The sequence below is a fragment of the Lygodium microphyllum genome, chromosome 25 (assembly GCF_053477565.2).
Source record: "Lygodium microphyllum isolate KBCC chromosome 25, Lygodium_microphyllum_v1.1.10, whole genome shotgun sequence".
Classification (NCBI taxonomy): Eukaryota; Viridiplantae; Streptophyta; class Polypodiopsida; order Schizaeales; family Lygodiaceae; genus Lygodium; species Lygodium microphyllum.
Genome location: NC_141159.1, coordinates 63,778,276 through 63,789,968, shown reverse-complemented (window position 1 = coordinate 63,789,968; position 11,693 = coordinate 63,778,276). Strand labels below are relative to the sequence as shown.

Sequence of the window (11,693 nt, the reverse complement as noted above, 5' to 3'; positions counted from 1 at the left end):
ATTAAAGAATATCTCCAAAGCCGTGCCTTTCTATCCCAATGCCTATGACCTCCTCGCACTTCGGCTGACGGTGATCGGCACTAGCCAAACGCCTTAAAAAAAAACACACACACACACACACACTTTGCTCACCGCACCTAGGGATCACCCCTAGCCCCTCTTCCCACTCCACACTTAGGGCACATCAAGGGTAGGACTTTTAGACCTGTCACCCTAAGCTCTGCACTGCACTACACCTCCAACAACACACAAACTGGGTCCTCAAGTGTGAGACATTACCAAGGGCTTGCCCAAGGAGATCCACCTCCCAGTTCCACTGCACATGCACTTACACCTCACCGTGAGACAAATACCCCCCTTAGGGAGTGCACAACTTTCTCTTGCAGGCTGTTCGTAACTTAGTCGGGCCCGCCATTGGCTACATCTTGGCACCGTGTGTTCTTCAACTGATTACGAAGCCCCGGTTTTGACAGTCATCGCCGACGACAAATTCCAACTGTGTAACCAAGGCCGAGCATCTTCATGCAGATCAAAGCAAGCCGAAACCTCTCCAAATCACCAGAAACCAACACCCCATCATCTCTCATCAGAGCGCCACCTTTTTGAAAGTGGTCATCTACCTGCCATTTCCACTTAGCACCAATCCCAACTACCATGCTGCTCCCCACCCCAGTGCCATGGGACTGGCACACCGCTAGGAGGGGGTAATGTTTACCATAGCATAGAGGAACGAAAAATGGAGCAGAAGTGTGGGAAAAATGGAAGAAGGAGACAACCAAGAAGGCACATGACAAAGGAAGGAAAAGGCATCCTGGATGGAGGTCAGACTCTGAAAATCTGAATGATGGTGTCGCCTCGAGAAAAGAAAAGAGTAAAAGTGCGCCATTAAATATGAAGGTGCTCCCGAATCCTTGTAAAAAGAGCGCCGGTCTCACTCTTGTGCCAATTTTATGCATTAGTGGGAACGGGATAAGTTAGAATGGTGGGAAATAGGAAAAGAGGGCCTAGGCTAATGGTCGGCCATGTAAAAAGTGGGGATGAGCGCCCAAAAAGTAGGGCATGTATATAAAGTTCAAAAGTGAATGAGAAGTTCATTCTTGGGTGTGGCTAAAGCTTCTTCTTCCTCTTCTCTTGCTTCTTATCTTCTTTCTTGTGCTTGAGTGAGGGATTGAGGGAGCGTGAGGGAGTGAGGGAGTGAGTGTGTGAGAGTGAGGGATCGTGGAGAAGAAGCTCCCCATCTTCTCTCTTCATCTTTCCTTCCCTTCTTCTCTTCTCTCGTCTCGCGCGGCTATGGAGGATGGAGCTTGACGGAGAGGGATTGAGGTTGCTTGAACTTGCCACAAGGATCGTGGAGCTACCGGAGTGTGAGAGAGAGGAGGGAACTCGATCAAGCATCAAGGTAAGCTCACTACACCCACACGGTAGGCATTGCGCGTCGGGTATGTGAGAGGTAGCCATGGCCGCTCAGCTTGAAACACTTGATCAATAAGAAATCCATGATGCTGTGCTAAACCTGATACTTTCTATGGATTATGCATTGAGTATGCAAACTGACTTTGTCCTAATCAACATGGATTGGGACAAAGCCTATGATAGAGTGAGCTAGACTTTTATATTGAGTGTCTTGGAAGCCATGAAGTTTGGACCAATCTTCTACAGTATGGTGACTACATTGTTCAAGAATGCTTCAACAGTTATCAACATTAATGGAGTCTTTACCCCTGCCTTTGATCTCAAGAGATCTATTAGACATGGATGTCCTCTAGCCTCTTTGTTGTTTGCACTGATTACTGACCCACTTCTTCGAAAGGTGGACAATGCAATACGAAAAGGTATTATTAGAGGCCTTCCCCTCCCTGATGGATCCCAAGCTGCAGTTCAATTTTTTGCAGATGACAATGCTTCTATTGTTGAATCTGATTACCAATCTGTGAATCCACCTCCTTGGAATATATGATGAGTTCTCAACATTGTCTACCTCCAAAATCAACCAATCTAAGTCAAAGCTGTTCCTACTATCATGGAATGACCCTGACCAATGGATTCTTCAACTTGGATTCAATGTTGTCAAGCCAGGAGAGATAGTTTGCTATTTAGGACTGATATCCATCCTGCAATCGGATGTGGCGCAAGCTTTAGTGGCAAACTAGCAGAAACTCTTGTTGAATGCTGAATGGTCATCTAGGGGATCAAGACAAGGTGACACTTCCTTGAGTAAGAGTATTTGGCTATCCCCCTTTGCCTATGACCCCCCCCCCCCCTTCCCCCCTTTCACCAATTCACTAGAAGCCTAAGCTTGCAAGGGCTGTTCATGAGAAAGGCATCAGGATCTGGGATGACATTTGGAACAAGAATTGCAACTTGTGGGTCACAGTTGAGGAAGCTCAAGTTAGGTTTCTTCTTTCACATAAGGAAAATGATTTTTTAGTTGCAGTCTTGCAACATAAAAAAGTGGAATGGCCTTCATTAGTTGTTAAAAGAGATGACTTATGGTTGAATGACCTTGTTTCCGTAACAGGCAAGTGGTTGAGTCACTGTAGATCATCTAGAGACATCAGCTCTTCGTCTCCTGTTATCTACAGGAATTTACAAGAGAAATGGAAAAAGGAATCCCCTTTGGCAAGAATGGATACATGGAAGAGACGCATCATCAAAGTCTAGAGAGCAACGTCGTCTCACAGATGCAATGTTATGAGATGGCGACTAATGCATAAAAAGCTCCCGTTACGCGCTAGACTGGCTAGGAGATTCCAAATCTCCTCTCTCTGTCCATTTTGTGGAAGATCTGATGAGACAGAGAAACATCTCTTTTGGGACTGTTTGCATGTCTCCCCTGTTTGGAAAAAAGTCAAAAGGTGGCTTAAGGAAGCAAACCTGATTGACAATTTCAGCATGTCAGTGGCTTTCTTCGTTGATCAAGCTCCGTTGGATGAGAGCACGTGGAAGCTAGTTGCACTCCTGACTGCTGTAACTTTAAGGTTTATCTGGGCTCATAGAAACAATTACTTGTTTGGGTCTCAGGGTAGGATCAAGCCTGACCGTGCCATTCATGTACTGAAGATTGAGTTTTTGGCTGTGTTGGATGTCCTGAGATCCAAGCATTGGATCTTCAAGATTTCCATAAGAAACAGAGGGATATGGCCTAATGCCAAGTGGCATCTAATTGATGCTGTATGTAGTTACTTATTTTACTTGCTTAATATTATACGCATTACAAAAACTTGTTTCTATATCTCTTTCTTACTAAAAAACTATTATCACTAAAAATCTCTCTCTCTCCCTCTCTTTCATTAATATATATACATATTTATGTGTGTATATTAGAAGTCCTAATATGCGTGCGCACACACATATATACACATATAATTAGTTCACAAAAGTATAACTATATTTTATAGCCTATGAATATTAATATTACAACAACATGATGTTAAGTTAGCAAAGACATGCACAATGAGAGATCAAGATGATGGTCTCTCTCTCTCTCTCTCTCATTAAGCATATTGATTGAGCATCAAATTTATACTTATTTTCACCAATCAATATCCTCTCTTGCCACCACAACGAATAATTTACAAATATGCAAGCTTTAATAATACTTTTTTATTTTTAAACCAATGTTTAATGAGGTCGCTAGAGCCATGTATAAAGAAAAATGTTTAGTGAGTATTTGGAATGAATGCAAATATAGACATGTTTATACACCAATCCATGCTTATCGAAGAGAAGTTACATCTCATATTTGGAAAGAGAAATTTTTTTCCAACATCACCTATAGTGTGACTAGAAAAGCAAAGACTACTAATTCTTATAGCAAATGCATTTTATTTTGTTGAGAAAATACAAGCATACATTGTTTGGTTAGCTATGATTAAATTTATGATAATCTTTTACTATCATTGTCTATCAAATTGTGGAACAATAATACACTTGCCACATATCAATGTAATATAAATCTAGATCCAGATTGCTTGCAGAAATGATTTTGTATTGTAAGTGTGTATGTGTGTGAACTATTTACAAGTAAAGAGCAAACTATTTGTTGCAACACATGCTATAATCCAATGTAAAATAAGTTCTGTTAAACCTAGAGTACTCGCATAAATACTTTTGTCTTACAAATGAGAGAGAGAGAGAGAGAGAGAGAGAGAGAGAGAGAGAGAGAGAGAGAGAGAGAGAGAGAGAGAGAGAGAGAGAGAGAGAGAGAGAGAGAGAGAGAGAGCTCTATATATTAGTAAAGAAAGAATTGTTCGTTGCAAGACATATCACAATCCAATGTAATAGAAGTTCTATCGATTTGGAGTGCTTAGTTCTATTGATTTGGAGTGTTTATACAAATGTTTTCATATTCCAAACACGAGAGAGAGAGAGAGAGAGAGAGAGAGAGAGAGAGAGAGAGAGAGAGAGAGAGAGAGAGAGAGAGAGAGAGAGAGAGAGAGAGAGAGAGCTCTATATATTAGTAAAGAGAGAATTGTTCGTTGCAAGACATATCACAATCCAATGTAATAGAAGTTCTATCGATTTGGAGTGTTTATACAAATGTTTTCATATTGCAAACATGAGAGAGAGAGAGAGAGAGAGAGAGAGAGAGAGAGAGAGAGAGAGAGAGAGAGAGAGAGAGAGAGAGAGAGAGAGTAAGAATGTGTGTTGTGTGAGAGGAGAGAAAGAGAGAGAGAGACAGAGAGAATGAGCTACTTATGTAGAGAGAGTGTGTATGTGAGTGAGTGAGTGAGTGAAGGTGGTGGTGAAGGTAATGATGGCGGTGGTGGTAGAGTTAGCGGCAATGGTGGCGATGATAGTGGTGGTGGTGGTGGTAGAAGTGGAAGTGGAGGTCGGTACATCTAAGGTTGGAATAAGTGAACTATGTGGAATAAGAATAGAGGGGTTACCAAAAAAAACTCGCTTCTTGCCCTTCCCTCTTGGAAGTTACAAGCCATACCAATTCAAACCTATATATGCATAGCTTTTCCTAGGTTGGCAAGAGAAACTCTCCTTGATGTTCTCGCAAATATCTATTGATGTGGGGAAGGTATAACATGTCACATAGTGTGACATGAAGAGGAGTAGTGGCCATGATCTATTGTATGAGCTACAAACTTGGGCATTTTAGTTTTCATTCCCTTTTTATGAAGATTGTGATAGAAAACCATAATTGCCTTGAATGGTATCTATCTAGCTATGAGGACATGCATTATAGCCAAAATGGTGAATTTGCCAATGGAGCATGCATTGCTACTCAACTATAGTCACCAACTTAAAGAAAGAAACAATAGAAAAAGCAATGGGTCTCATGCATCTATATCTAGATTCAAATTTGGTTGCCAAAAAAGTAAGAGCGTTGCATAGTATTATTATTCCATGTCTTATATTGGATTGGTAAGTCCAATGCTTGACATCTTTTGTTATAATTAGAGAGAAGACTATGCAAAAGGAGAAAAGCAAGATTGAGAACATTTTCCATGTAATGTCCAAGAGAGATCTGATGGAGGTGATGTTGGTCAAGAACAAACATAATTTGAGCCTCATGGCCTTGATATTGATGTTAATCATCACCTCCATTCATGTGTACACATGACTTTTGAGCTCCCCTTCACAAGTGCCAATTAAATCTCATGTGAAATTGTATGTTTATTTTGAGACCATCTACATGCGTGCCAATTATATTGATGTGAAAGAGCATATGTAATTTGCCATCATATGTTGTGTTGGCCCCTTGTGTAATTTCTTAGTGTGATTTCTAAGTTGTTGTTAAGTTATAAAGCACTCTGTTGGCCCTTATGAAATGTATCAATGTTTGAGGGCATCTAAATAGTTGCAATAACACCTTATGAGAGTGCCACTTATGCCTTGTATTTATGTGAAAATGCATGTGTAACGTGTGTTGAATTGTTTGTTTCTACATCTCATCTAGCCTACCACACACTGGTTGATCAAAGATACAAATCTCATATGTATCTTGTCCTCCTTGGTAAAGTGGATGGATTAGTGCTTAAATGGATCATAATGAGATATTGGACAAAGGTGCCTTATGGGCTTGAAAACCAACCATGTCAAAGAGATTCTCGATTTGCCCTCCATGCAGATGGGGAAACTTCTAGTGTCATGCTCCATGTCAATTGACATACTTACAATTCATTGGTAGAGAAGGACCAACGCAATGTTTCTTACGAGAGAGAGAGAGAGAGAGAGAGAGAGAGAGAGAGAGAGAGAGAGAGAGAGAGAGAGAGAGTGTGTGTGTGTGTGTACAAACAAATGAAAATCCACTTATGTATGATGGACGATCAACCATGCACATTTGTGTGCATAAGGTGAACAATGGTTGAAACCTTGAGCAAGCCAAAAATAAAATTATAAGTTTTTATTTTTGATTTTTCCTATTTTACATGCTAGGAAAAATTGTCGCGGTCAAAGTGATTACTATGGGCATCGCGTAGGCCCAAACAAAACCGCCTATAGTGCATAACAATCGCTTGCCAGTTTGAAATGGAACGTGCAAGTCAACAATGAATCAAGGCTTGAACTCACATCTAAGGAAATGTGGAGGCGCGGCATGAGGTTGAGCTAATCACTAGCCCTTGTTTAACAAGTTGTAAATGTGAAGATTATGTATTATTATTAGCCCTTGCAAGGATCGAGAAAGTGTATAATTATTGGAGCATGTTCAACTATTGGTCCCTTTACCCTAAGTGGAGTTTGTTCACACACCGAACCTTTTCCACTCGAGTCATCATATCTAACTTTACCTCTTTGGTGAGACACTTTACACCAACCATTTCGCATCTAGCGCCCCTCGGGCCTCAGTGCCCCGGGGGGGGGGGGAAGTGACCGTTGGAGGTTCAAATTATGAAATCCCATCTTTTGCAGTGAGCGCGATCTCTCATATTTCCGTCTCCTGAGAGAGAGAGAGAGATTTCCTTCTCCACACAGAGAGAGAGAGAGAGAGAGAGAGAGAGAGAGAGAGAGAGAGAGAGCGCTGGTGTCTTTCACGAAGAGAGATGGGTACTTACGAGGTGGCTCGGCAGCAGCGCCTGCAAGACAACAAGCGCAGATTGGAGGCAAGATCTCTCTCTCTCTCTCTCTCTCTCTCTCTCTCTCTCTCTCTCTTATGTATATCTGACTCTGAAAAATTTTCTTTGCAGGAGCTGGGCCTTGCCAGCCTCTCCAAAACCCTCTCTAACTCCTTCAAGAAGACCAAGCCTTTCTCTGCAAAATCACCCACGGTCTCTTGTTCTTTCGGCTTGCTTTTCTGTGTGTAAATGTGTGATATTACCTGTCTGCTAGGCTTGTGTAATTCCTATGCCAATGGGTAGTAACCATCAAGATGCAAAAAACCGGACAGAAGCCGCGCAAGAAGATCCCCATTCCAAGTGAGCTTCTGGAGCAGAGGCGTTCGACGCGGATCTCGAACAAGCCTGCACCCATGTACAAAGAAGTGAGTGGCTGTTTTCTTCCTGCAGAATTCTTCTCATCATGTACTATGGAAGCAAATCTTAGGCAAAAACTTTCTTTGTCTTCATCTTGCTGATAGGAAATCTTGTATAGTGTTCTTTGTGATAAGGGTGCCTAAACTCATTTGTGCATAAAGATTAGCTTCTCAATCATAGTCATATGTTCATTTGCATATGAATCTCATATCACAAGTACTTCTGAAGATCAATTCAATTGACTCACAGCTAGATTCCATGTTACGTACAAATTGCCAAACTTCTCATAACTACTTCTCCACACATGCAGATGGATGATAACTTGCGACAGCCCAGAAGAAGGTGATACCATGGGTATGGCTGCCTGTTTGGGATTGTGTTCTTGTTTTGATGGACTACTAAAATTGATATGATAATCGTGTCACAGTGTGACACGACGCTCGTACACCAGCAATTTGTTCATATCTGATCATGCTAGAGATGAAGCTGCTGAAGAAGCTTCCAGGATTCAGACAGAAAATCCTTCCTTTGTCAAAAGGATGCTTCCGTCACATGTCTCTTCATGTTTCTGGCTGGTACCAAAACTGTCCCATGCATATCTAGATTGCAGAGTGCATTAAATCAAGAAAATAAGTTTTTGTTGGATATGACTCCAATTTGCAGGGTTTGCCATTAGCCTTCTGCAAAGCCCATCTCCCAAAGAATGATCAGTATATGACTTTGGTGATCGAGAATGGCGAGAAGTGGGAATCTCTTTATTTAGCACGAAAGACTGGCCTCAGTGCTGGTTGGAAGAGGTTTGCTGAAGACAATAGGCTTGGGGATGGAGATGCTCTTCTCTTTGAGCTTGTTGAGTGGAATAGATTCAAGGTGAGAAAGTCTGAGATAAACTACTTTCTGTGTAGTATGCCTTATCACACTTTATGGGGACCTGTAGTAGTGGGCAGAGCTTACGCATGTTTGCTTGCTTGATTGGAAGCAGTAAGTGGTTTGATAAGGTGTAGTAAGCATCTTCTCTGTTTCAAAATCATGGAGTGTGCTAGGTTCCTTACAGGTTTGCTTGCAGGTTTGATACCTTGCTACTTACTTAGAAGCAGTCAACAGATAACTCTTTCAAAGCGTAAAACGATTGGCATTGGTTGAACCCATGGGATTTTCTGAGAAGAGCGGTATCCTGTGTTACTTTCAACTAGTCTAAGTAGTTACGGTTTCATTACATGAAAAGCCATGCAACCATTTGTTCACAGAGGTTTGAACCATGGGTTTTTGGGAAAGGTGCGAGATAAGCACGATGCAATTGATGTGCCAATGCCAATGGGTGTGGGGTATTAAGGTTGCAGCTTGCAAGCAATGGATGGTTTCACAGTGATTTGACATGCAAGCTAATGGATGATTTCACAGTGATTTGACAGTAATTGCAGTACCTTGGTTTGAATTTCGATCACATGGGTGGTAAATGCAGGTACATATCATCCGTGTCAAGATGAATGACTCGGCACATGAAGGGACCGACGATGAGGATGGTCAAGAAGATGACAGGGGCAGCAAGCCAGAGGCCTAAATCAACAGCTCAAAGAAGCTCTTTTTGAGCTCTTGGTTTTGGCTTAGCTCTTGCTCTGAGCGTTATATGTATATATACATGTGTGTGTGTGTGTCTCTCTCTCCCACTCGCTTCATGTATGAGTAGAAGCCTTTTTTGTGCAGCTGCTAAACAGTAAACCGAAGCAATGGCCTCTGCTTGAGCTCCATGTGTGTCATATATTCTTCCAGAATGCGACCAGAAGTTTTGCCCACAGTCTAGAGCAGTTAAATAACTTGGCAGTTTTAATTACTCCTCTCAAGGCATATATATGCCCAACCCAGCATTCATTGGCTTTAGAAGTGACCAACTACCAAGGGATACTATCTTCTTACCCAGCTAAAGGACTTAATGACGTGATTCTTTCCCATGGCACCTTCATTACATAGATATATGTAGCAAACACCATTGCATGAGAAAAGATTAATATGATCACTAGCTTTCTTGTTAAGCTAAGGGGAACATTTTTCCCACCTCTATAATTTTTAACTACAAACTTATGATGGAGCCAATCAATTCTTTGTTACTTCGTCTCATAGGAATGCTAAATGCCAATGCATAGCCCTCCTACCTAAATTGCCAGAATATCGTGCCTACTTGATTTCCTTAAACTTAGTCTTATCTAACTCACAATTAATAAATGCCAGCTTAAGCTCAACAAAGAGACAAAGTTGATGTACTATGCTCAATAATGAGTCAAGGGAATTTGGTTGATCAACACTAAACATGTTCGATTGGGAATGTCATAAAAAACATTTGGGTGTAGTGGACTTTGGTCCCCAATGTTAGAAAGTGGCAGTCTCCTACTTAAGCCCTTTTGAATATTTGTCAACATTATTGAGAAGTTGCTCCATCAATTATAGATAATGAGGAACCCTACCTTATATAGACCCTTTCAACCCAAACCAATGAGGAGTTTCGTTGAGGCAGTCTCCTACTTAGCCCTTTTGAATTTTCAACCCAAACCAATGAGGAGTTTCGTTGAGGCAGTCTCCTACTTAGCCCTTTTGAATATTTGTCAACATTATTGAGAAGTTACTCCATCAATAATAGATAATAAGGAACCCTACCTTATATAGACCCAAACCAATGAGGAGTTTTGTTTAGCGTTATTGAAGAAGGAAAGCCAACATGCCAACATTTTATAAGAAATGGTTCCCAATGTTAGGAAGTGGCAGTCTCCTTAGCCCTTTTGAATATTTGTCAACATTCTTGAGAAGTTGCTCCATTAATCATCTATATATCTATATAATGTGTGTTGAAAGGATATTAACAAATAACCTTTCTTTACATGCTATAAGGCCTTTAAATGATCCCTTTTACTTTACTAAACTTATGAATTTTTTTTCCAATTGTAATTTAAAAATCCCTTTTGAAAATACAATCCTATAAATTTTACTAAATATAATACCCTTTCTTTTGAATTCACATGGTATCTTACATGTTTTATAAGGTGAACCCCTTGGGATATTTTGCCATGTCTTGAAATATATGTCATTATTCTTGCTTGATGGAAGCTATGGTGATTATGAAGCATATAGGTAGCTAGCTTTATATATATATATATATTCTTGTGTGGGTTTTGTCCAAGTTATAGTTTTAAAGTGTTGCCTTCAAACCACACATCACCCTCCCTACAAGCCAAGGGAGCAACATAATAACATTTGGTTTAACACAACAAGATGTATTTTTGTGCGGGTTTTGTTCAAGTTGTAGTTTTAAAGTGTTGTGTTGTCTTGAACGGACACATCACCCTCCCATCCACTTAGAGGGGTTTCACTCACAACAAGTCAAGGGAGCAACATAATAACATTCTGATGGCACAAACTTGGCTTGTTTAAAGGATAGATATACCATTTGAATAGAACTTTGAACTAGCAAGACACTTGACCCATGCCTTTTCCCTAAAGAATGAGAGGGCACAACATGAGATGATGTGCCATCATCTACCTCAAAGAAGATAGGAGTTGTAATAAAGAAAAATAATACCTTAGCCAATATTTAGTCTTAGGCCTAGGGTTTCACACACAACAAGTCAAGGGAGAAACATAATAACATTCTGATGGCACAAACTTGGCTTGTTTAAAGGATATATATACATTCTGAATAGAACTTTGAATTAACAAGACACTTGACCCATGCCTTTTCCCCAAGGAATGAGAGGACACAACATGAGGTGCCATCATCTACCTCAAAGAAGATAGGAGTTGTAATAAAGAAAAATAATACCTTAGCCAATATTTAGCCTTAGATCTAGGGTTAAGTTGTAACTTGTCAAGCATCTTTTGCCAATTGTAAATATTTCTTGTTTGAGGTTTCCTCCTCTCACCATCCATTGAGGGTGCATACTCTTTGGCCACCATGGCATTAGGGTGGATTCCATGCCCCTTTAGAGCATGAGGAGGAGATCATGCTACAGCCTCTCATGAATGATTCTCAACCTTTGTATTCAAGTGGTAACATGATTCATAATGGCCTAGCTACCTTGGCTATCGCTTTCTTGGCCTTAGATCTAGGGTTAAGTTGTAACTTGTCAAGCATCTTTTGCCAATTGTAAATATTTCTTGTTTGAGGTTTCCTCCTCTCACCATCCATTGAGGGTGCATACTCTTTGGCCACCATGGCATTGGGGTGGATTCCATGCCCCTTTAGAGCATGAGGAGGAGATCATGCTACAGCCTCTCATGAAT

General features: G+C 40.8%; 1 protein-coding gene across 4 annotated transcripts; it reads left to right on the top strand.

Moving 5' to 3' along the window:
• The first annotated feature begins 6,904 nt into the window (after positions 1-6,904).
• Positions 6,905-10,962, top strand: LOC148014302 (B3 domain-containing protein At3g19184-like). 4 transcript variants are annotated; one of them, XM_087667269.1, is made up of 7 exons: positions 6,905-7,055; positions 7,140-7,220; positions 7,340-7,432; positions 7,735-7,766; positions 7,852-7,999; positions 8,088-8,294; positions 8,887-10,962. In XM_087667269.1, the coding sequence occupies exons 1-7, from the start codon at positions 6,996-6,998 to the stop codon at positions 8,983-8,985; spliced, it is 720 nt and encodes a 239-aa protein (XP_087523395.1). In that variant the 5' UTR covers positions 6,905-6,995; the 3' UTR covers positions 8,986-10,962. The 4 variants fall into 4 exon arrangements, with proteins under 4 accessions (XP_087523395.1, XP_087523397.1, XP_087523396.1 ...); XM_087667271.1 differs by having other exon boundaries at positions 8,491-10,962; XM_087667270.1 differs by having other exon boundaries at positions 8,479-10,962.
• Positions 10,963-11,693: the final 731 nt, after the last annotated feature.